At 47.2% G+C, this 25778-nt stretch overlaps 1 protein-coding gene across 1 annotated transcript in view; it reads right to left on the bottom strand.

The window, feature by feature from the left end:
• Nucleotides 1-8759: 8759 nt before the first annotated feature.
• OSBP2 (oxysterol binding protein 2) overlaps nucleotides 8760-25778 on the bottom strand; it is a 149214-nt gene continuing 132195 nt past the window's right edge. Inside the window, 11 exon segments of the mRNA XM_027771619.1 lie at nucleotides 8760-10171; nucleotides 10300-10350; nucleotides 10353-10528; nucleotides 18948-19132; nucleotides 19211-19306; nucleotides 19374-19477; nucleotides 19722-19842; nucleotides 22330-22575; nucleotides 23430-23576; nucleotides 23878-23932; nucleotides 25579-25675. Coding sequence (XP_027627420.1) covers nucleotides 10029-10171; nucleotides 10300-10350; nucleotides 10353-10528; nucleotides 18948-19132; nucleotides 19211-19306; nucleotides 19374-19477; nucleotides 19722-19842; nucleotides 22330-22575; nucleotides 23430-23576; nucleotides 23878-23932; nucleotides 25579-25675 — 1421 coding nt within the window. The 3' untranslated portion in view covers nucleotides 8760-10028.

Genomic DNA, 25778 nt, shown 5'->3' with positions numbered 1-25778 from the left:
TTTCCCAGTAAAAATTAACTTACTAAATGAACCACCTCGGTTTTTATTTCTACTCCACTCTTACTTGGTTTGGACTTCTTGTGTTTGAGATGCCCCTTAAACTCTCCAGTGGAGACAGCCTGTCAGTTGCAGGGTGAGTCTGGTGTAAGGGGTAAGGTCCCAGCTGAAACTAATTTTGGGTATTGTAAGCCTCCAGATGGATCAGTTCCACTTTTTTTTGGGGGGGGGGTGGAAATACTTACTCACGCTATTCTCAGAATTTGTTCTCCCACATGAACTTTTCCATGAGAGAGACATCCAGATGGATATAGAGAGAAAGAGAGACAAGGAATCCCCTCTCCCCTCCCCCAGCAGGGTCTTGATGCCAAGATCATGAGAGTAAGCTTGAGCAATCTCTTTATTATGGCTTTTAAATGGCTTTGTATGGGATGGGACCAGCAGATGGCAAAATGGTTACATGGCTGGACTCCCGTGTAGTTGACCATAATTCGAGTCCCAGACCCAGGGCTGAAAACTCACACTGGGTGCATGTGTGTGCATGCCCAAAATCCCAAGAGGAGAATGAAGGAGAAGAGATTGTGGCGTGGCCATCCCCCATCATTTCTGTCTGTCTCCCTGGTGAGCACACATGTCCTGTGGCAAAAATCTCTCTTAAAAAAAAAAATCTTTGTACAATTCTCTCCCATCCCTGCCTTTAAAAAAAAAGTTCCATCGGGATTTAAATTATCACATTAAATGTAAGTTTGGAGAGCACTGAGATTTTTATGTTAAATCTCCCCAGATTATATGAAATCATTTTCCCACTTGTTCAAGTCTTCTTTTAGATCCTCTAAGATTTTGTAATTTTTCATACAGGTTCTGTAACTTTTTTAGGGGGGAGGTTTTTGCTATTGGGCGTGTGCGCTCACCAGTAAAACAGAGACAGAGAGACAGAAAGCAAGAAGTCACCTCCTGGGGGAGGTGGCCACACTGCAATCCTTTCTCCTCCATTCTCCTCTTGGGATCTTGGACGCGCACACATACGCGCCTGGCGTTGAGTTTAAGCCACCGGGTCCAAGACTCGAACCATGGTCAACTACATGGGAGCCCAGTGATGTAGCCATTATGCCATCTGCTGGTCCCCAGGTTTTGTCACTTTTGAGTAAGCTTATTCCTGTTTTATCACAATTGTGCCAGAATACTTTTTTCTACTTTTCTTGCTCACTGATTATTAATATGTAGAGAAGCTAATGTTGAATGTGTTATTTTCTGTCTTATGAACTCTGGTAGTTTAACAACTAAATGGCTTTATTTTTTATAGACATAAATTTGCCAATATTCCAATTCAGTTTTCCATTTTGTTTAGTTAGAGTTTTTGGAACAATGTTGAATAATTGCTCAGGTCTTGTTTCTGATGTAAATGGAAGCCCATTTGTGAAGGCTGAGCAAGATATTGGCTGTTGGTTTTAAGAAATGGCCTTTACTGTCCCTCAACACCGGTGTCCTTCCTGGCTAAAGAAGAAATGGATGGCCAATAAGTTGTTAATATCTTTGTTTTGCTTTAGTTCTGGAAGATACTTTGACTGGCAACACTAATGTTTTCTCCTTTTTGTACATAGACACTTCATTGCCTTCTGATGCCCTCTGGAAGTCACTTCTCAAGTCTAGTTGATGTTCTTTGAGGTAACCTTTATTTTTTCCTTCAATCTGATTGCTTTTAAATTTTGTCTCAGTGTTCCAGCAATTTCACTATATTGTAGTGTTGGATGTCTTTTATTTACTATGATTAAGATTTGTTGAGCTTGATTCTGAATATTGATGCTTTTCATGAGTTCTTGGAGATGTTTTAGTCATTAACTCTTTCAAGATTGCTCTGCTCCATTAAAACACATGGCAGCACATGTTTCTCCTTCTGACAAAATATGGGACCTTCTCACTTCATATCCTCCATGTCTCTTAACTTCTCCTTTATATTTTTTCTTATGTCTCCGTGCTATATTCTGAATTTCTTCAGTTCTCACTCCCACACATCACTAAAAGTCTCTTCAGCTATTGGGACCAGCAGTTAACATAACAGCTATGTCACTGGACTCCTACGTAGTCGACTGCGGTTTGAGTCCCGACCCGGTGGCTTAACCTCACACCGGGCATGTGTGCGTGCATGCCCAAGAGGACAGTGGAGGAGAAGGGACTGCGGTGTGGCCATCCCCCCTGGGGGGTGATTTCTCGCTTTCTGTCTCCCTGTCTCTGTCTGTCTGGCAAGCGCACATGCCCTATAGCAAAAGCTTCTCCAAAAAAAAAAAAAAGTCTCTTCAGCTATACACTCACTTTGTTATAAAAATTATTCACTGAGTTATTTTTAGTGACTTAAACAATTTTTTTCAGGTAGTTTTTTTTTTTTAAAGAATATTTAACCATATCGAAGCTAGTTGTCTGTTTCTAGAAACATACATTTCTATTTTCTGTATCTGATATTTCCATCTATATGGAGGAGTTTTGGGTCTGATTCTGTTATTTCTGGTGGCCTTTGCTCATGGGAGCTTATTTCCTTGTATGTTAAGAGATTTTTGTTTAATGAAAAAGAGAGGGAGAGAGAGAAAGGAAGGGAAGGAGGGGAAAAAAGGGAGGAAAGGAAAGAGAGAGAGAGAGATCCATAAACTTGCCTCAGCCTCCCAGTTAGCTAGGATTATAAGTGTGTGCTACTGGGCCCGGCCTGAGTTAGGTTGGTCAGAGAGCTGAACGTAGGCCTCCCAGGTGGCTTCAGCCTCAGACAGTAACACTCCACTCCCTGCACCAATGCTGCTGAGCCTGTTCAGAGATTTTATACTGTGAACTGTTCGTTGTCCTTACAACTTCGTATCTGGGGTTCAGAGAGGACTTGTTTGCTTCTCTCAGGTGACTGGGGATGTTGCCAGTTTAGTATGTTATATTCTCTGCTAGAAGTTTTATTAGATCTTCAAGTAGTATTCATTTGGGCTGCAAAACTGAGTGTCTCTTGGTTACAGATTCGTAGGGGACTGTTTTCTGTTCTGGACCAACCTTTACGTTTTATTTTATTTTGGATTCACCATTACTTTAAAGGTATAGCCCTCTGGAAGCTCAGATCTTGGGGGGGGGGGAGTACCTTATTAGACGTCTTGCTCTGGCCTTTTAATTAATTATTTATTTGTTTGTGTCATAGGATGTGTGTACTTGCCAGAGAGAGAGACAGAAAGAAGGTAAGTGAGAAATCATCCCCTACTCCCAGGGTGGATGGCTATGTTGCGATCCCTTCTCTATTCTCTTCTTGGGCTTTTAGGCAAGCACGCACATGCACATTGGAGTGATATTCAAGCTGCTGGGTCTGGGGTTTGAGGACCAGCAGATGGCAAAATGGTTACATGGCTGGACTCCCGTGTAGTTGACCATAATTCGAGTCCCAGACCCAGGGCTGAAAACTCACACTGGGTGCATGTGTGTGCATGCCCAAAATCCCAAGAGGAGAATGAAGGAGAAGAGATTGTGGCGTGGCCATCCCCCATCATTTCTGTCTGTCTCCCTGGTGAGCACACATGTCCTGTGGCAAAAATCTCTCTTAAAAAAAAAAATCTTTGTACAATTCTCTCCCATCCCTGCCTTTAAAAAAAAAGTTCCATCGGGATTTAAATTATCACATTAAATGTAAGTTTGGAGAGCACTGAGATTTTTATGTTAAATCTCCCCAGATTATATGAAATCATTTTCCCACTTGTTCAAGTCTTCTTTTAGATCCTCTAAGATTTTGTAATTTTTCATACAGGTTCTGTAACTTTTTTAGGGGGGAGGTTTTTGCTATTGGGCGTGTGCGCTCACCAGTAAAACAGAGACAGAGAGACAGAAAGCAAGAAGTCACCTCCTGGGGGAGGTGGCCACACTGCAATCCTTTCTCCTCCATTCTCCTCTTGGGATCTTGGACGCGCACACATACGCGCCTGGCGTTGAGTTTAAGCCACCGGGTCCAAGACTCGAACCATGGTCAACTACATGGGAGCCCAGTGATGTAGCCATTATGCCATCTGCTGGTCCCCAGGTTTTGTCACTTTTGAGTAAGCTTATTCCTGTTTTATCACAATTGTGCCAGAATACTTTTTTCTACTTTTCTTGCTCACTGATTATTAATATGTAGAGAAGCTAATGTTGAATGTGTTATTTTCTGTCTTATGAACTCTGGTAGTTTAACAACTAAATGGCTTTATTTTTTATAGACATAAATTTGCCAATATTCCAATTCAGTTTTCCATTTTGTTTAGTTAGAGTTTTTGGAACAATGTTGAATAATTGCTCAGGTCTTGTTTCTGATGTAAATGGAAGCCCATTTGTGAAGGCTGAGCAAGATATTGGCTGTTGGTTTTAAGAAATGGCCTTTACTGTCCCTCAACACCGGTGTCCTTCCTGGCTAAAGAAGAAATGGATGGCCAATAAGTTGTTAATATCTTTGTTTTGCTTTAGTTCTGGAAGATACTTTGACTGGCAACACTAATGTTTTCTCCTTTTTGTACATAGACACTTCATTGCCTTCTGATGCCCTCTGGAAGTCACTTCTCAAGTCTAGTTGATGTTCTTTGAGGTAACCTTTATTTTTTCCTTCAATCTGATTGCTTTTAAATTTTGTCTCAGTGTTCCAGCAATTTCACTATATTGTAGTGTTGGATGTCTTTTATTTACTATGATTAAGATTTGTTGAGCTTGATTCTGAATATTGATGCTTTTCATGAGTTCTTGGAGATGTTTTAGTCATTAACTCTTTCAAGATTGCTCTGCTCCATTAAAACACATGGCAGCACATGTTTCTCCTTCTGACAAAATATGGGACCTTCTCACTTCATATCCTCCATGTCTCTTAACTTCTCCTTTATATTTTTTCTTATGTCTCCGTGCTATATTCTGAATTTCTTCAGTTCTCACTCCCACACATCACTAAAAGTCTCTTCAGCTATTGGGACCAGCAGTTAACATAACAGCTATGTCACTGGACTCCTACGTAGTCGACTGCGGTTTGAGTCCCGACCCGGTGGCTTAACCTCACACCGGGCATGTGTGCGTGCATGCCCAAGAGGACAGTGGAGGAGAAGGGACTGCGGTGTGGCCATCCCCCCTGGGGGGTGATTTCTCGCTTTCTGTCTCCCTGTCTCTGTCTGTCTGGCAAGCGCACATGCCCTATAGCAAAAGCTTCTCCAAAAAAAAAAAAAAGTCTCTTCAGCTATACACTCACTTTGTTATAAAAATTATTCACTGAGTTATTTTTAGTGACTTAAACAATTTTTTTCAGGTAGTTTTTTTTTTTTAAAGAATATTTAACCATATCGAAGCTAGTTGTCTGTTTCTAGAAACATACATTTCTATTTTCTGTATCTGATATTTCCATCTATATGGAGGAGTTTTGGGTCTGATTCTGTTATTTCTGGTGGCCTTTGCTCATGGGAGCTTATTTCCTTGTAAGAGAAGAGATTTTTGTTTAATGAAAAAGAGAGGGAGAGAGAGAAAGGAAGGGAAGGAGGGGAAGGAGGAAAGGAAAGGAAAGAGAGAGAGAGAGATCCATAAACTTGCCTCAGCCTCCCAGTTAGCTAGGATTATAAGTGTGTGCTACTGGGCCCGGCCTGAGTTAGGTTGGTCAGAGAGCTGAACGTAGGCCTCCCAGGTGGCTTCAGCCTCAGACAGTAACACTCCACTCCCTGCACCAATGCTGCTGAGCCTGTTCAGAGATTTTATACTGTGAACTGTTCGTTGTCCTTACAACTTCGTATCTGGGGTTCAGAGAGGACTTGTTTGCTTCTCTCAGGTGACTGGGGATGTTGCCAGTTTAGTATGTTATATTCTCTGCTAGAAGTTTTATTAGATCTTCAAGTAGTATTCATTTGGGCTGCAAAACTGAGTGTCTCTTGGTTACAGATTCGTAGGGGACTGTTTTCTGTTCTGGACCAACCTTTACGTTTTATTTTATTTTGGATTCACCATTACTTTAAAGGTATAGCCCTCTGGAAGCTCAGATCTTGGGGGGGGGGAGTACCTTATTAGACGTCTTGCTCTGGCCTTTTAATTAATTATTTATTTGTTTGTGTCATAGGATGTGTGTACTTGCCAGAGAGAGAGACAGAAAGAAGGTAAGTGAGAAATCATCCCCTACTCCCAGGGTGGATGGCTATGTTGCGATCCCTTCTCTATTCTCTTCTTGGGCTTTTAGGCAAGCACGCACATGCACATTGGAGTGATATTCAAGCTGCTGGGTCTGGGGTTTGAATCATGGTCGGCCATGTGGAAATCCAGTGCCTCAACTTCCACACCACCTACTGATCCCTCCCTGACCATTTTTTAAGGTTTCTTTTTTTTTCTTCCATGAGAGAGAGACAGAGAGATATAGCTAGAGAGAGACAGGTACCACCAACAGGGTCTTCATACTGTGGTCCAACCCACTGTCAGCCAGCCTGGATCACAGGCATGTGTGCACACACCCAGTATGCTCAGAGAGGTCCTGGCTTATGAACCTAGGATCTTTCCCATGCGGGTCAAGTTGTGTTATTGCTGTGCCACTACCTGGCCCTCGGAGCATTTTTTGAGGAGGTAAGAACATAATAACTTAAAGGGCTAGCCAGTGGCATGGTGGTTAAAGTGGTTAGATCCCACTTGGCCAACTTCATGGTTTGCGTCTTGGTCCTGTTGGCTTGAAAAACATGCTGGGTGCATGTGCGTGTAGAGGAGACTAGAGAAGGGACTGTGACATGGCCATTCCCCCAGAGGGTGATTTCTCACTCTCCAGTGAGCACATGTGCCCTATAGCAAAAAGTAAGAAAAAGAAGAAGTTAAACAGCACTGGGGTTACTCTGGTTCTCTCATTCTCATGTTCACTTTGCAAGTAGTCTCTCTGGTGTCCTAGCTTTCCCACCCCCTTCATGCTGAGCTCAGCCCTGGACACCATCAGGCCTTCCTCCCCAATATACACAGCCTGTAAGGGGCAATGATTTGGACTGAGAGTTGAGAGGGAAGGAATTTCCTGGGTCTGGGTTCAGTAGCTTTTGTCAGTAGCTTTCTACATGTTCTGGATCAAACCCTGTTGTCCTCCCTCCTCAGAGTTCATTTTCAGAATTTTTTTTTAAGGTTTTTGTCAGAGGGCATGTGTGCTCACAGGAGAGAGATAGTGAGAGGGAAAGTGAGAACTATCTTCCCCCATACTGCCCCCCAGGGAATGGTGGCCACACCCTAATCCACTGTCTTCTATTCTCTTCCTAAGATTTTGGGAAGGCACACATTGTTTCCTCTTTCTTCCAGGTCTGGGACTCGAACCACAGTTGACCATGGGAGTCCAGTTTCTGGACATAACCACTCTGCGCTTGCTGGCCCCATCGTTTTCAGAATTTTTAAATTTTTTTTTTGTAGAGTTATTCTCATATAAATATCACAATGTACTTGTCAAGTGTTTGGAATAGGTTGGTAGATTTTGGTAAGGATCATATTGAGTCTGTAGGTTTGGGACTGGCGTAACTGTTATGCCCACATGTGAAGACAGCATGACCCCTTATTAACTCAGGTGCTGCCGTATCCATAAAGGTCTGTCTAGGCGTTTTGATATTTTTGTCAGTTGTATTCTGTAGTCCTTATGGCCTGTGCTGCAAAACCTTTTTTTTTTTTTTCTTTTTTCCACTTTCTACTCAGTGGTGGCTGATATAGAGGAGGCCTCTAAGTACAGGTGGGTCTTGTGTCCTGCTGGTCAGAGTGGTCTTTCTGGAAGGTTGCCCCAGTGTCAGTCCCTGTTCAGAGCTCCAGCTGGTCCATTCCAGGATTTCAGGTTCCTCATTTTGGCCCGTAGACTGGCCTTTGTCACCTCTGGACTGTGCCTCTGGCAGGCCCTCTCCTGTGGGTCAGGTGCAACCTCAGGTTGCCTCACGCTCCGCCTTCTACTGCAGTGAGACCTGCCCCTCGGCTCTTCTGCTGGGACTCACAGATGGAGAGGGGCTCTGAAGGCAGCCTGGGATCCCATAGCACTGGGGCCTTGAGGCAGATGCCCAGAGCCCCGGCTCTGCTGCTCCCGTGGTGCCCTGCCCCACCCCATCCCTCACCTGGAAGCACCAGCAGTAGGAAGAGGACCAGGACTCTGCAAGTCAGGCCACCAGTTTCAGACATGCATTGGTGATGTGTTGCTTGGCAACCAGGGCAACAGAAGCAGCCCAGGCCACAATTGTTAAGCAACTTGGAACTTACCAGTAGGTGGGCAGGCCTTCCTTCTCAGAGGGTGGCAGGTGCCTTGCCTTCGCCTAGACAGCTCCAGGGACTGAGACAGGAGGAGGCTGCTGGTGGCCCCCAGATAGCTGAACACGGCCCTTTGGGAGGAGGGGCAGATCTGGTCCAGGCACAGAGTGGCAGAGCTGTGACCCCTGCCCTAGGATGTGTGCGCAGGGTGGTGCTGACTTGGGCCGCCTTCCCGGCACAGACCCTGCCCTTACCAGGTCTTCCTCCTTTTCCCTCCCCTGCCCTCCACACACCTACCTCCCCCTGCAAAATAAGGCCTGACTGCCCGCCACCCCCACCAGTGCTATCTTGTGGGCTGTTCTTTGCTTCCACCCCCCTCCACCCAGCCATAGACAGACTCAGGGACAGGACAGTGAAAACTCCAAAGCCAAGGTTTTTTATTACCAGTCAAAGGTGCCCACTCACCAACTGTTGGGAAGAGGTACATTCTGCAGCTCGCGGGGGAGGCCCAGTATTGCCGCCCTTTCTTACATATGTATCATCTGTCATTTATATGTATATATATATATATATATATACATATATAAACAAAACCATTCTTGGAGTAGAAAGAAAAACCCTAAGATGAGCTTTCAGGACCAAACTGAAGTGGGTAGGGCTGGAGTGGAGGGTTCTGAGTAGTGGGACAGTGGCAATGGTGGTCCAGTCTCCCCACGGTTGACAAAAGCCATTGGGAGGGGGTAGGAGAAGACAGGGCACAGCTGACAGGAGGGCTAAACTCAGACAGGTGCACCCTGTCGTCATCATTTTTTTTTTAACTTTCATATACCATAGAACTTTAAGCAAAATAGCTATTTTATATATATTTATATATCATGTATATAAATTAGGCAAATAAACAGTTCAGGGGGCACTGAGATGGGGCACCCCCAGGGCCTCCTGAGGACGAGGCGGGATGCTGGGTGTCTGGTGCCCAGGTCACCAGCCTAGGTTGAGCTGAGGGTTGGTTCATTATTGCTGATTTGGGGTCTGGCTCTCGGGGCAGGGAGTCCCTATAGGCCCTGCCTTCCTGCCCTTCCTGGCCTCTCTGGGGCTGGAGAGCTGGAGTGTTAAAGTCTAGGCAGGGAGCTGCCCCTCTCAGATCCACATGGGGGACACCCTCAGCACCACCCCTTACACCCCGCCAGGGGGTGGTAGCCCCAGAGACTCCTCATGCTCTGTCCAGCCAGGGCAACCGCCTTTGTTCCCACCTCTGTTGGGCCTGGGCTTCTGCAGGACAGGCAATTCAGATCCAGGTGGGGCCTTGCTGTCATGAGCTACGAGATGTGCCCGAATCAAAGGGGTCTGGCTTCCTGATGTCTTAAAAAGGGGTTCTTGCCAGGACACTTCTGTGGCAAGAAAGCACACTTGGAAAGCTCTCTGCTAAGTGCTGTACTAAAAATATTTACTAAACGTCATGGCTGGAGAGAAAACGAAATTGATTTTTCTAAAAAAGTCAAAAGAGGCTCCCTGCAAGGGGCCAGTTCCTCCCTGGGTCGGGGGCTGGTGACTTGGGCAGCCCTTGGCCCGGGCCAGCCGGCCTGAGGTGTGTAACAGGGAGCTGGGGTCCCAATGAGCCTAAGTCCATAATGAAGGGGCACAGGTGACCCGGCGCACCTGGGGGCTGGAGAGAACCCGGGTCAGCCCTTCCTCCTTCCAAGGTGAGAGCCCCAAAAAAGTGTTAAAGAAATAAAGAAAAGGAAATGGGTGGAAATCGGGGGAGGGAGAGGGCCATTCGGTGCTAAATCCAGTGCATTAAGAGAAGGTGGACCCAGCTGTGCAGGCGCCTGTATTTGCTGCAGGGGCGGCGCTCAGAAGATGTTGGGGCACATGTGCCAGTCTTGCCTCTCCTTGGCCTCCCAGTAGCCGCCCTTGTATATGCAGGCCATCTCCCCGGTCAGCGGGTCCAGCCTCTTCTCAAACCACAGTGGCATGTACACTTCTGCCTCCTTCTCTGCTGGGTGGCACAGCAGGCCTGATGGTGGGCTGGGGGCTGCTCCCGGGCCCCCCACCCAGGTACCCGCTCCCCTGGACAATCGCCCCTCCCCTCTCCCCCCTCGCACCCTCCTTGCCCGGCCTCACCTTCCTCTGTGCCACAGCCGCTGCCGGGTGCACAGGCCTCCAGCCGCCTGCCGACAAGCGCTGCTTCTCCTCCAGCCGTTGCTTCTCGGTGTTGGCTTCGTCCCAGCGCCCCTTCTCCATCAGCCGCTGGTCTGGCCGCAGGCGGCTGTCGGTGGGCGCCACGCCCTCCTCCTGCTCATTGAGCGTCAGGGCCAGCTCTGAGAAGTAGTACATCTTCTCCGCGTTCTCCCTGCGGGGCAAACGCAGCGTGAGCGACACCAGGCCCTCCTCTGCCTGGCCTGGATCGGGTCCTGCACCTCCTGGCCCACCAGCTCTCAGCATCCTTCGGGGAATCCCTCTGGCCTAGGGCATACAAGAGGGTGACCCTGTCCACTCCTATGGACCAACCCAGCAAGACTCTGCAGTGTACCTGTGTCAGACTCACTCTATCCCTTTGTGCCCCTTACTTGCTCCACCACCTTTTGCTACAGTAGACATCTCTGGGGATTTGTCTGTTTCATTCAGTTTTTCAAATTTATCAGCATAAAGTTGTTTCCTAATATTTTCATTAGGGGGCTGGTAAGTGGTGTGGTGGTTTAGGTGCTGGATTCCCATATGGCTGACCACAGTTTGAGTCCCAGACCTGAAGGCTTGCTTTTTTGCTTTTTCTGTCTCTCCCTGGTCAAATTTTTAAAAATAATAATAATAAATGAACTTAAGTAAATAAATAATTTTAATTTTAAAAAATCTTCATTAGTAGTGCTTTAATGTCTGTGACAGAACAATATCTCATTTTGTATATGAGGTTGGTTATGTGCACCTATTTCCAACATCCATGTCAGATTTATCCAGTTTATTCATTGGTTGAATATCAAACTTTGTAGGTCCTACTTCAGGATCTTCTGCTTTATTCATTTTCCTATTATATTCCTTCTTTGTTGGGGTTTTAAAAATTATTATTTCCAACAGGTGGCATGGTGGTTTGGATGCTGGATCCCACATGGCAAACTCTGTGGTTTGAGTCCTGGACCACAGAGCTTGTAAAACATGCCAGGCATGTGTGTGTGCTTGAAAAATATCCAAAAAGAAGAATGGAGTAGAAGGGATTGTGGGGTAGCCATCCCCCCTGGGGGGTGATTTCTCACTTTCTGTCTCTGTGTTTCTCTTTGTCTCTCTGGCAAGCAAGTACACCTTATAGCAAAAAAACCTCTCCAAAAAAAAACCCTTTTTTTTTTTTTTAATAAACATTTTTGTCATAGGGCACGTGCACTCACCAGGGAGACAGAGGGAAAATGAGAAACTACCCCCTGGGGGGGTGGCCATGATGCAATCCCTTCTCCATTCTCCTCTTGAGATTTTGGACACAGAAGCACACACACCACACATAATTTTCAAGCTGCCAGGTCTGGGACTCGAACTGCAGGCAGCCATGTGGGATCCAGTGCCTTAACTACCACACCACCTGCTGACCCTCTTTAAGTATAGATAAGTCTCTGTCTCTGTGTACACATTTATAAATGTATTTTGCATACTGAATATGATGTATATAACTGTCTGGACATTTTTTTTAACTTAATGCTATATTACTAGGCTTTATCTATTGTTTCATGTTGCTATGCTTCATTTTTTATTTTCCTGGATGGTATTTCCTCATGAGAATATACCATAGTTATTCATTCAATAAATTTGGGTTGTTTCCAAATTTTTGCTTTTGAAATATCTCATGCATATTTCCTGTGGTATGTCTGCAAGAATTTCTCTTGAGTTTATACCTACAAATGGAACTGCTGGATTACAGAGTATGAGAGAACTTCAGAAGGTTTGTAGAAAAGGGAATTAAAGTCCAAGTTTATTTAAGTGCAAAAACGTTCTGCAATCCATTCATAGTTTTTTCATAAAGCATGTCTTCCACAAACTTTTTGAAGACCCCGTTGTGATAGTTCATCTTTAGGAGGTAAGGCCTGTTTACCCAAGTGATTGTACCAATTTACACACCCATCAACAATGTGTAAGAGATTTTGTGGATCCATATTTTCAAGACTTGGTTTGTCAGACTTCTTTTTTACTAACCAAATGGATATAAAATAGTTTCTCATTGTTTTAATTGGTATTTCCTTTTTTTTAATAGATTAATTTATTTTTAACACCCATCATGCCATGAATTCACAGAGAATAGGTTCCAGTAGCTCAGGCTCCTTTCCATTGGTTCTCACAAAGTGTGCTTCTCTGGGTGGAGCAGGCTTTTGCTTTAGTTGAACCCCAGGTACTTTTCTCTTTGGCTTCTTTCTTTTTCTGGTCATTTTCTTTCACATGTTTTAGGAAGCTATCTCTGCTCTTAGAATGCTTAATATGCTCAATACGCACATTAATTCTCTTGGCAAGAATTTGGCCCTTAACTTGTTTGTTCACAACAATGCCAACAGCATGCTGGGTGACACTGTAGACTCTTCTAGTTTTGCCATGGTAACATTTGTGGGGCATTCCTTTTTGAACTGTACCCATTCCCTTGATGTCTACAATATCACTTTTCTTGCAGATTCACATATATGTTTGCAAAGGAACCACTCTAGGCCTTTATATCGGGTGCCTCTCTTCTTTCCCTTTGTGTTTGTCATTTTGGTTAATTACTGGAAGATGGTGGTTCCGGCCAAAAGAGTTAATTGACATTTCTCTGATTACCAATAACAATGTTCTTGGTTTTCATAAAATTGGCTATATATGTTTATTCTTTTGTGAAATTCTTGTTTCTGATTTTTGCACATTTTCCCCACTGGGTTTTTGGCATATTTGTTGCTTATAAATTCTGTATTCCTTTTTGTAATTATTATCTTTGTTATAAAATATTCTTTCTGTATTCTTCATACTAATTCTTGGTCAGGAATAGTGCTATGATTACCTTTTCCCATGTTTATACATTGTCTTCTTCACTTCTTTAAATTCTTTTAATAAGCAAAAATTATTTTAATGAACAAAAGTATTTTACTGTAGTCAAATGAATCAGTGCTTTTTTTGTTTAAGCTACATTTTTCTTTTGGTTTTATAACTTTATTTGAAAATCAGCAGTTAGTTCTCATCCACATTGACATAGTAGATTTTTGAATGTAGTAACAGGTACATAGGTCACCAGAGTGTAAAGCTTGTTGGGTGAATCTTCATCCTCGGTTCATTTTCTGGACAACTGCACATGGATTCGATATGGGATGTTCCTTATTTCTTTGGCCCAGACAGCTTTGTTGAGCCTGGTGTCAATATGCACATCTGGAAGTCCCCATCTCTTTCATGGCAAATTTCTGGATTTGGGATTTCTTTGAGTGCCCGAGGAGCACGTTTCTTGAAGTCCATGCCATGAATGCGCTTGTGAATGTTGATGGCGTATTCCTGGGTCACCACCTCGCTGATGGCAGAACTGCCCTTCTTCTTCTTGCCACCCTTCTTTGCAGGAGCCATTCTGCCTGACCTAAGCTGGAAACTAAGCTATATTTTCTTAAGGTCTAAAAGATATCCATCTATGTATTTTACTTACAGTATTAATATATAATTTAATATTAAGTCATACTTAATATTTCTTGTAAGACCTTTATCTAGAGTCAATTTTTGTTATAATGAAAGGGAGAGATTCAGTTCATCTAGATAACTATGTTTTTTTCCTAGATCCATTTAATGAAAAGTCCTACCTGTTTACATGTTTGATATATGACAGAGTGTGATATATCCAAAGATACACACATCCATAGGCCTGTTTCTGGGCATATTATTCCATTCTACACTCTCTGGTCTTCAGAAATATCCTAGCCCTTTATTATGCTATTTAAATATAAAATTCCTGGGACCAGCAGTTAGTGTGATGGCTATGTTGCTGAACTCCCATGTAGCCAACCGTGCTTCAAGTCCCAGACCCAGTGGCTTAAACTCACGCCAGGCATGCGTGCGCAAATGCCCAAGATCCTGAGAGGAGAATGGAGAAGGGATTGTGGTGTGGCCATCACCCCTGGGGGGTGATTTCTTGCTTTCTATTTCTCTCTCTCTCTCTGTCTTTCTGGCAAGTGTACACGCCCTATAGCAACAAAACAAAACAAAACCTCTCTAAATAAAAAAAATATACATAAAATTTTTAATGTCAAGTTCCATTAAAATGCCTGTAGGGGTTTTGTTTGATTTACTAACTCTTTAAGTTATGACACTGTTATAGTACTAAAACTTCCTATCCATGAACATTGACTTTCTCCATTTATTCAGCTCTTTTTTGATGTATTTTAGTAAAATTTAAATTTTTTCTCTATATGGGTCTAGAATATAAGATTTATTACAAGGGCCTTGATATTCTCTGATATAATTGGTATCCTCTCTTTGCTTACATTTTTTTTATTGTTTGCTGTTAGTGTATAAAAACACAGCAGACTTTTTGCATGTTAATCTTATACGTATCTTGGCTCCTAAAAAGGTTTTTCTGAATCTACTGAAATTTGTTAGCACGATTAATTTATGATTGTTTAATATAAAACCATTCTTGCATATCTAAGATAAATTCAACAAAATTCCATAATGTTATCTTATACACTGCTGCATTGGATTTTTGGATATATTTTGGAATTTTGCTTATATTATTCATAGGTGAAATAGAGTATAACTTTTATTTTCTTACTGCTGTCTTAGTCTGATGTCATATGAGGATTATTCAGGCCTCAGACTATAGGAGAAGAGAGTATTTCCTCATTTTTTGTGTTCTGGAAGTCTTTCAATGAAACTGAGATAGTAAGTTCTTGAAAATTTGGTAGAATTTACCTGTTAAATGAGTTAAGCCTTCTTTTCCCTAATGGTAATTTTGAAATTGCTGCTTCAATTTATGTAATTACTATAGGACTATTTATACTTTTTATTTTTTCTAGAGGCAGTTCTTGGAAGTTATATTTTTCTAAGAATTTCCTTCCATCTAAGTTTTAATGACCTCTTTATACTGTATGTATCTTATGAAATGTTTTTCATTAATAATTATTTCTTGAGGCCAGCAGATGGTGTAATGGCTATGTCACTGGACTCCCATATAGTTGACCGTGGTTTGAGTCCCAGACCTGGTGGCTTAAACTCACACTGGGCACATGTGTGTGCATGCCTAAGATCCTGAGAGGAGAATGAAGGAGGAGGGATTGTGGCATTGCCATCTCCCCGGGGGGGTGATTTCTCGCTTTCTGTCTGTCTGTCTCTGTCCTTCTGGCAAATGCACACACCCTATAGCAAAATCCTCTCTTTATTAAAAAAAAATTACTTCTAACATGATCAGCCTTATAGTTTTCTCTTTTGTCAGTTGTTTTCCCCTCAAAGAATAGATTTTTAGCTTTATCAAATTTATTTATTTTTCATTTTTTATTTTATTGATTTTTGGTTTTATTTTTTAAAGTATACTTTCTTCTCTCTTTGGGGTTTATACACTGAACTTTCGCTAACTTCTTAGAATGAAAATTCAGAAAGAAAAAAAACCCTCAAAATTAAAATTATTTAAGGCAATAAATTTCCTCTGAAGCATTGCCTTTTTTGCATCCAGCCAATTTTGACACCTTTTATATCATTCAGCTCTAGGTATTATTTATTTATTAAAAAGATTTTTGCTATAAAGCGCATGCACTTGCTAGAGAGACAGAGACAGACAGACAGATAGAAAGCAAGAAATCACCCCTCAGGGGGATGACCACACCATAATCCCTTCTCTTCCATTCTCATCCTGGATTTTGGGCATTCAGGCACACATGCCCAGTGTGAGTCTTAAGCCACCAAGTCCAGGACTCAAATCATGGTTGACTCTGTGGGAGTCCAGCAACCATTATGCCATCTGCTAGTCCCATTCTAGGTATTTTTAAATGTGCATTCTAATTTATCATTCATGTGTTATTTAGCAACTTAAATTTCTTGACAGATGTGATTTTTTTTCATTTTGTTCATAACTTTTAATTGTCTTATTATACTGGATTGTTGGAAAAGTCAATTCACTACTTTGCACAGAAAAAATACATCATGACTTTTCTGATAATCCAATACATGTGATTTGTATGCCACCTTCTAAACTTGTTGATGCTTTCTTCAGGGTTTAGTACATACATGATCAATTTTGCAAATATTCCATGTGTACTTGAGAAACAGTATGTTATCTCAGTTTGTGTATATTCCATATTGTTTCAATCTCCTTTATATTCTTGCTGTTTTATTTTTGTTTGGCTTGATTTTCTTCACATTTGACCTATCAACTAGTGATGGGGATATATTGAAATTTCCCAGTCTCCAACTAAAATGATGGGGTTATCAGCTTCTCCCCTAATTATCAGTAGGTGCTTTGTATGTTCTTGAGGCTGTTTTATTTCAAGCATAATATTTGAAACTATTATATCTACTTGATGAGCTCAACTTTTTATTAGATAGCAACTTTTTTATCACTTAGAATTTTTATTTTATACACATTGAAAGCGTTCTTTCAGTGCAATTTTTCAGATTATTATTTATTATTATTATTTATTCTCATTATTTTTTAACATTCAGTCACTGTATATCATTTGGCTTGTATAAAGAATTTACCCAGGGACCAGCAGTTAGTGTAGTGACTATGTCACTGAACTCCCATGTAGTCGACTGTGGTTTGAGTCCTGGATCCGGTGGCTTAAACTCATGCCGGGAGCATGTGTGTGCATGCTCGAGATCCTGAGAGGAGAATGGAGGAGAAGGAATTGTGGCATGGCCATCCCTCCTGGTGGGTGATTTATCGCTTTCTATCTGTCTCTGTCTTTCTGGCAAGCGCACATGCCCTATAGCGAAAAAACTCTCGCAAACCAGCAGTTAGCGTAATGGCTATGTCGCTGGACTCCCAAGTAGTTGACTGTGGTTCGTGTCCCGGACCCGGTGGCTTAGAACTCATTCTCGTTTTGTGGGGGGGGGGCCCCCCCCCTTAAAAAAAAAACCTAAAAAAAAAAAAAAAAAAAAAAAAACTCTCCAAAAAAAAAAAATTACCCAACATGAAATACTTCTCAGACCAGTCCAGTTGAGAATACTATACATGTTATCATCGACAAGTAATAAACCATTTCTGTATCCTACTGATGTCATGCCCTACTATTTGTTCTCTTGCTATCCTTCTCTATACTCTTCCCTTCTACTGCTCTGTTCCACACTGTCTTCAGCATCCATAACTATTTTCACAGATTTTATGCCCTCCAATATTTCAGCCTCTACCATAAAGTATGGTTAGTATCTATTAAGTGGATACATATAGTATCTTTCTTTCATATCCTAGTTTGCGTCATTCAACAATAGATCCTCCATATTTATATGACCACTTCCTATCGAATGCCAGGGTCTTGTTTTTTTATGGCTGAGTAGTATTCCATAGAGTATATGCGCCACATTTTTTCCATCTGTTTATCTGTTTGTGGATATTTAGGTTGGTTTCATGTCTTAGCAATCGTGAATAATACTGTAATAAACATTGATGTGCAAGCACTTTTCCAACCGAGCATTCTCCTGTCCTTTGGGTAGATACCCAGAAGTGGGATTGCTGGATCAAATGGTAGTTCTATTTGTAGATCTCAGAGGAACCTCCATATTGTTCTCCGCAGTGGCTAAACCAGTTTACATTCCCACCAACAGTGTAGGAGAGGTTCCCTTTCAACACCACCTCTTTTTTTTTTTTTTTTTTTTTTTTTTTTTGGAGAGGTTTCTGATTTTCCCTCTCTCTTTCTTCAGGCAAGTGCAGGCACCCTATAGCAAAAAAAGAAAAAAAAAAAGGAAAGAAAAGAAAATTCTCTTTCTGGGATTCTAACTAGGAAGTGCTAGACCCTACTTTCAAATTGAGCAAGTTTGAATACCCTGGGGATCTGATTAAAGTACAGGCTCCTTCCTACCCAGAAGGTCTGGAGGGAGATTCTCAAACTAACAAGCTCCCAGGGGGTCTAGCTAGCCTGCTCCAGGACCTCACTCTAGGCCACCGAGAGCTTCCCTCTCACTGCAGCTTCTCATCTTTTCCCAGTTTTGTCTTTATGCTACAGTTGGATCATTTCTCCTGACCTACATTCAGGTGACAGATTCTCTTAAACCTTTCCATGGAGTTCTCAGTTTCAGTTATTTTACTTTTTCTTTGCAGAATTTCTACTGCAGGAAACAGGAAACATATCTTCAAATATACCAGATTTAGGCGCTGGCAGGTGGCGTGGTGGTTGGACTCTCACATGGCCAACTGCGGTTTGAGTCCCAAACCTGGTGGCTTGTTTTCTCACTTTCTCTCTCTCTCTCTCTCACTCTGTCTCTCTCAGGTCAAATTTAAATAAATAAACAAATAAAATAAATAAAGTTAAATAATTCTTTTAAAAAAAATGTATCTTCAAGTTTGAACTGTATTTCCTGGAGCCACGTACGGCGGGACTCTGCCCTGTCTCCTTGCTTGAAGTCTCTGCATAGAATTTGCCACCACCTAGTAGGTTCACATTTATTTCCTGTTGGTGTCTGGTTTCCACGCTGGTGTGATAGCACTGTTTTCTGCCCACGCGGGGACTGAACCCTCTGACCTTGTGTGCCTGCCATTTGCCTCTTGTCCAGGAAAGGTGTCCTCTGCCTGTCTACTGCTCGCTCGCCTCCTCTTCCTCACTCGTCCTTTCTCCCCTGCCCTGTACCAGGAAGGGACAGCCCCTACTCACGGAAGCGGGTACTTCTTCCATAGCAGCTTGGCCGGCAGGGTCTGGTACACCGTCTTCTGCTTCCCATCGGAGCTTGGGCTGCTGGGGCTGCTCTGCACGATCTTGGAGCACTCCATCTGCTCATCCCAGGAGCCTGACAGCACGTAGTGGGCCTTGCCCTGGCCGTCACTCACCACTCCTGTCACCTGTGGACATTGGCAGGACCAGTGTAGGCACATGCCCATCCCGGGCCCCCTGTGGTTCCGAGGGGTGGCCCTGCTCACCTTTCGGGCTGCCTCTTTGGAGAAGTAGCTATAGGGCAGGAACTTCAGCTGGCAGCGGTCATTGGTCTTATGGTTCACGATCTCAATGTCCCCTGACTGGTGAGAAGGATGCAGTCAGTGACTCATCCCCAGGCTGTCCCCCCACCCCCAGGGCTGCTCTGACCTGGTCGATCCAGAGCTTGCCCACGATGATGTTGTGCACCGTCGAGGTGCTCTTCCTCCACACGTAGTGGTTCCCGCTGGCCTGGAATTCTAAGTGGATGGCACCTGGGGGCCGGGGACTGGTGAGCAGCCCTGGCCAGCTCAGGCACAGGCCCCATGTCTTAAGAACCACAGGAATATTGATGCAAGGTGGGGTGGGGGTGGGGGTACAGGCCACAAAAGCTGTCGGGGTAGGGTTAGACCTGCAGGGAGGTCTCCCCTGGAAGCCCCAAGCCACTCTGGGGCAGGAACAGCCCTCCCTCTCAAGCAGAATGTCTTGCGGTCCCGGAGAGCACAGGGTCCCCCTCACCTAGCGGCATGATGGAGATGTATTTCCCCCGGAACTTGCTGGAGATGGTGATCTCCTGCCAGAGGCTCCAGCCATGCTTGGAGAACACGTAGTGCGCGGCTGAGGGTGGGTGGTGGCTCACCTGAGACCAGAGCCCGGGCAGGTGAGCACTCGCTGGACTGGGCCAGGCACTACCTCCTCCAGCCAGGGAGGGGCAACCTGCCTCGCCCCCAAGGCAGACCCCCAGAAGGACAGTGCCCAGAGCAGAAGAGCAGCCCAGTGGCTGTCCTGGGACTGCCCGACCCACGGTGAGTGGGAACTCAGGGCCTGGGTGTCCCCGTGTCTGCTCTTGGCGGAGACAGGACTGGTGGCAGACTTTACCTCAAGGACATGCTGGTGAAGCTGCAGCTGCTGGGGTTCGTTTGTTTTGCTTTGTTTTGTTTGTTTTTGCTGTAGGTCATGTGTGTCACCAAAGCCAGACAGAGGGAAAGGAAGAACTCATCCACCCCACCAATGGATGGCCATGCTGCAATCTCTCTTCCTCCGTTTTCCTCTCGGGATTTTGGGCATGCACACACATGTGCCTGGTATGTTTTTCAAACTGCTAGGTCTGGGACTCAAACTAGGCAGTCAGCCGTGTGGGATCCAGCCGCCTTAACCACTGTGCCAAAGCTATTATGCTTGACCAAGGGCTTCAGTGCCCACTTCCTCATTTAGTCCTTGCCAAGGCCTGGAAGGGGCTGTGTCCATTGTGCTGTGTTATCTTCGGGGACCCAGACTGGAGAAGCCATTTCCACCAAGGGACGAAGTTGGGCACTGCCCCCGGTCCTGCCTCCCTCTAAGGCTGAGTCCACTGCCCTGGCTACCTGCAGGCCTGACTGCCCCAGTCTGGGGCCCCAGCACGCGGCTCCCTGACGGCTGCCTTGCCTTCCAGGACACTGGTTCTCTCCCCCCACCGGCAGGTCCGTCCTGATCCCACGAGCCCCTTGGCTGCAGAGGCCCAGGTGCCACCTTTCCCCGGACTGCACCTTCCCCAGGGCACCTTATCTCTTGGCCACAGGCAGGCCCCCAGCCCCAGCCAGCTCCAGACTCCCTGGCCTAACTGACAGGATGCCCTCCCGCTGTGCCTCACAGTCTCCATCTTGGCAAGCAGCAGCCCACTCACTCCTCGTACCTCAGAAATGCACACCCAACCTACAATGGGTGAGCTGTCCCCAAACGCAGTCACCTATGGCTGGGCCTCCACAAGCCCACTAGAGCCACCCTATGGGCAAAGCCAGGGGTGTGACCTCACGGGGTGTCCCTGCAGCTTTGCCTCGTCTACGCCTCTGTACCAGCCCCACCCCCAGTATTTGAGCTGTGCACACCAGACGCTTGGAGTCTCTACCCCTCTGCTGCTTTCTCATGCTCCTTAGCAACTCCTGTCCATTTAAGGCACACCCAGAGGGGACCACCAGATGACATAATAGTTACATCATTGGACTCCCCCATGGCTGACTGTGGTTCGAGTCCTGGACCCAGCGGCTTGACATTCATGCCAGGTACGCGTGCGTGTATGCCCAAAATCCTGAGAGGAGAATGGAGACGGGATTTTGGTGTGGCCATCCACCAGGGCGTGATTTCTCACTTTGTCTCTCTGTCTATCTCTCTGACAAGCACTTGTGCTCTATAGCAAAAATCTCTCCAAAAAAGGAGGGACACCCAGAATCCGCCTCAACCCCCACCTTCCAGGCTTCTTGGGAGAACACTGTCCCCACTGCTGCCAAAGGGATCCCATGTAAGTCAGGCCCCGTACACAGCCATAGCCCACTGCACCCTTTCCTTCCTCCCTCCCTCCCTCCCTCCGCCTCAGCCACACTGCTCCCGACCACCTCCTTTGTGAGAGCTAGCACACCCAGTCATGTCCGTCTCCCCAGCTGTGTGCTCATCACCTGCCCAGCTGCTGGCACATGGGGGGCACTTGACACAGCTGACTTTTCTCAGTGGGTCAGGCCTAGGACCCAAGGTCACCGTTGCCTTCCCCCCACCCCCACATCGAAAGGCGGCATTGGCAAACCTGCTGGCTCTACCTTCAAAGCTGCGTGTGCTCTGGCCACCGCACCCCCATGCAGCTGCTGCAGTCACCTCCTCAGCCCGGCCCCCGGCCCCCGGCTATGAAGTGCCTGCCTCTAACGGCAGCCAGGGCTTGCCTGACAAGGGTGCCCAGGCTCAGTGTCAAGATGTCACCACTAAGGTTCCCTGGCTCATTTCAGTGGGAAGGGAATAGAAAGGGAGTTGGGTGGAGGGGACAGGGGCTGGCCAGGGCAGTCCTTCCCTGATGAGCGCAGCCCCAGCTCCTGCCTGCTGTTTTGCAGGCCAGTGGGGACCCCACCTCTGGTCTGCAGATGTCCCTCCACCTCTGCTCCATGGTTCCCTGGCCATGTCCTCCTCTTATGTACAAGACTCAACTCTGTCCTCACTGAGCTTTCATGTCCCTTACTGTCTCCAGGAGACAGTGTGACATCCCTGTGGGCTGGGCAGTCGGGGTCAGAGGCTGTATCCCACTCATCTCGTCCTGACCCCCGGCCTGGCAGGAGCAGCTTGGCCAGGGTGTGAATGGGTACCGCGCAGCACCAGCCCGGCAGGTCACCTGCTCGCAGAGGGAACGCAGGCCCATGTCATCCATGCGGTCCAGCTCGAAGGTCTCCCCCAGCATGGGATTGAAGGGCTTGGCGATGCGGTGCACAGTGGTGGAGTAGGAGGACACGGAGAAGGCAGCCACCAGGCACATCTGCTCCACGGAGCTAGTGCAGTGCACGGCCTTGTCCAGCAGGTGGTGGTACTCCAGGTCCTCCGTCAGCCGCTGGAGCATGGACAGGGGCTCATTAAAGTTCACCTGCGGGCAGGCGGTGGGCAGGGTGGTCAGGCCGGGTCGTCACATCATCTTGCTTTTCTCAGGTGGTCAGGGACGTCCCTGCCCGACACCAGTCCCCAGCCTCTTTCAGCGTGTTATATGCATGTTTCCTGTTTGCTGTGACTCCATAAAGACTGGGGTGTCTGACTGGCCCTCTGTTGGACGGTCAGTGCTGAACCACTGGAGTCCGGAGTGAATAAATGAGTGAACGACTGAGCGGGTCTGTGACCGGAAGTGGTCTTCCTCGTGTTCTGGGCTGGGATGTAAGTGTTCTGTTGAGGGCTCCAGGGAGGGCCCTGCATACAGCGAGTAGGGTTCAGGGTCCCCTGTGAGGCTATGGAGCACAGTCTTCCCCACACTCTCTCACTCCAGCCTCCCTGACACTGAGAAGGGGACACCGTGATGGGGCAGACACAGAGGTCAGTGATTCAAAAGGACGTAGGGAACTAGATGCCACCATAGCCTGATGACACGAGGACCCCAGTCTTGCCCTTGGCCTACTCTGTGACCTTGCTGAGCTGCCATTTCCAGGGGAGGACACCAGGGACACCTGGCACCCCTACACACACAGCCCAATCCTGCTACTCGCATCTCCTGTCCTAGGACAGCCAGGACGCCGTGCGGTCAGTCAGGTCTGGAGGTGTTTGAGGTCGCTCATGTCCCTGATCCACGTAGAGCCCACCCTGGCTCCCCCCATCAGAGCCCGAAGACCCCTGCTCTTTGGGGATTTGGGCAGTGCTGATAACACGAGTCGAGCATCCATTATGCACTCCTTGGGCCATCACACAAATGACACCCAGGGCTGCGGTGCTTCCCACAGGCCCCGGGCCACCCACCGGCATAGGGATCCTGGAGAGCTCCCGGCCGATGCAGTTCTTCATGATGCTCCAGAGGTTAAGGCTGTAGTTGGGCTTGTCGGGGATGCGGACGCGCCTCTTGACTTTGGATGAACCCTTGGGCACGAGTGAGGCACCATCTAACACCTGCCGGAGAGGTCGGGCAGGCCTGTCAGAGGGAGCCGAGTGCAGCTGGAACTTCCAGGTCCCCGCCCTCATCTCTGCCCTCTGAGGACAAGTGCGAGGGGCCGCTGGCATGCTGCTGGCTGGAAGGGCAGGGAGCTTTGCTTGAACCATTACATGGAGGCAGATCAGGGCCCCAAACATAGCCAGAGCGCTGGGCCTGCCCCAGTGATCCAGAGCTCGGGTACTGGTATCCCCCCCTCGTCCAAGTAGAGCCCGACCCCAGGCCAGGAGCTGCCCCAACTCTCGGGGTGCTCCCGCTTACATTGTCGGTCGCGGTCCAGTCCACAGAGCCAGTCCCACTTCCACCTTCCGCTTTCCTACAGGAAACACAAACAGCGGGGTGGGGAGCACAAGTTATTGGCAAATCGTGAGGTGTCCTCAGAACCTGGTCCACCCTCCGTCCAGACCCTGTCGTAAGGTCTGAGGGGCTGCTTCTCCAGTGGGGCATCTCCAATCCAGGACACTCACGGTGTGGGCCAAGGGACCAGATGGCCTTTGGAGAAGCCCTGCCCGCTGGTGCCCCCAGCAGCAGCCGCTCGGCAAAGCCCTTGCCGGGTGTCCCTGCATGCCCTCTCCTGGGGACTGGCTAGCCCAGAACCAAGGTGAGGTCAGAGGTGGGTATCTCCTTTGGGAGGGCCTTGTAGGACTCATGGGCCCCTTTCTGATCTGGACAGGCCCCACCGTATCCTTGCTGTCTGCTGGTCTGACTCCCATGTGAGACTGGGGTTCCTGATGGGCATGAAGCAGGGCCGCCCCAGCCCTGGGCCTATGGATACCTGTGGGGCAGCAGGGCACTTTGGTCAAGGGGCTCAAGTTCTGGGTGACCGTGGGTCAGCCACAGCCAGGAACAGGTCCTTGGCAGTCAGGGCCTCAAGATGGGAAGGGAGGGAGTCACTGTCATTAGGGGCACCCAGGCCCTGAGTGGCTCCAGGCCTGGGAGGGTTGGAGGGTGCTGGAGGCAGCCAGGGTGGGACTGTCCTGCATGCTGCGGAGCCCAGAGGGTGATGGTGCCGGAGACAAGGTGGAAGGAAGGTCGGCAGGACTGTGCTGCGCCATGCCGAGAGCAGCAGAGGCAATGCAGAAGTGTCCCTGGGAAAAGGGGTAGTCCTGAGCCGGAAACACTGCTGGTGGCCCAGAGACTCCCGGGGAGCTGGAGAGACCTGAACAGCCCTTTCTCTGGAAGACCCTGGGACCAGGAGTGGGTATAGCACATCGGGCTACAGGTCCCACAGCTGGGGACTTTCAGTGGCCTGCTCATGCCAGCCACAGCCCGACCAGGGGCTGCACCCAGCCTGCCTGCCTGGCTCACACTTTCTACAGCACACCTGTGCGTCCCTGTGCAGGGCACACCCGTGAATCCCGAGAGGCTGGCAACATCATTTCCATGCTAGTGACCGTCCCCATCCCTACTGTGATCTCCTGTGCATTCAGAAACACCCCTGAGAGCGCTGGGCTTTCCCCAGTCCCCACGGTGTGTTATCATATGCTTTCAGAAACATCCCCAAAGTGCCAGCTTTTATGACAAGTGAAACAAAGACTTGGAAATAGAAAATAAGAGACTCTCGGATCTCTCGCCTGTTGCTGAACAAGGACACAGTGGAGGGGGCGGGTGGGACCCTGAGCAGCTCTTAGGTAAGAATGAGCCGGCTGGGGCCTTTGGGACTCCAGCCCCAGGACGGATCTAAGCCGAGCCGGCTGGGGCCTTTGGGACTCCAGCCCCTGGGTCCCAGCCCCAGGACGGATCTGAGCACAGCCAATGCCCACCTCACCAGCTCCATTTTAAATTAAAAGCCTGGTGAAAGAAACATTGGGCACTTTGGGTTTAAGGAACAAACCGAATCGAAGTGAAAATGCATTAGGAACCAGACGTAAAGAAAGAAAGCCAGATGGAGCCCGAGAACCAGGCAGACCCTGGTAGCAGCTGCCCCCAAGCCAGGCCATCCCTGCCGGGGGAGAGCCCCACCTGTCGTCCTTGGTCTCGGTGATCACGGTGATGAAGGATGTGGAGTCTTCCATGGCATCGAAGTACTCGGTATCTTCATCTTCCTCACTGTCCTCGCCTTTGGGAGTCAAGAGGCTTCCTAGAGAAAACAGCTGCTGCCTTCATTGGCAACTTCAGCAAAGGCTCGGCTGGCCGGCCTGTGACGTCCGGAGCCAAGGGCC

The sequence above is a fragment of the Tupaia chinensis genome, unplaced genomic scaffold, assembly GCF_000334495.1.
Source record: "Tupaia chinensis unplaced genomic scaffold, TupChi_1.0 Scaffold000226_1, whole genome shotgun sequence".
Taxonomy (NCBI): domain Eukaryota; kingdom Metazoa; phylum Chordata; class Mammalia; order Scandentia; family Tupaiidae; genus Tupaia; species Tupaia belangeri.
Note: the sequence above shows the minus strand (reverse complement) of the source record. Positions and strands in the feature narration are given on the sequence as shown.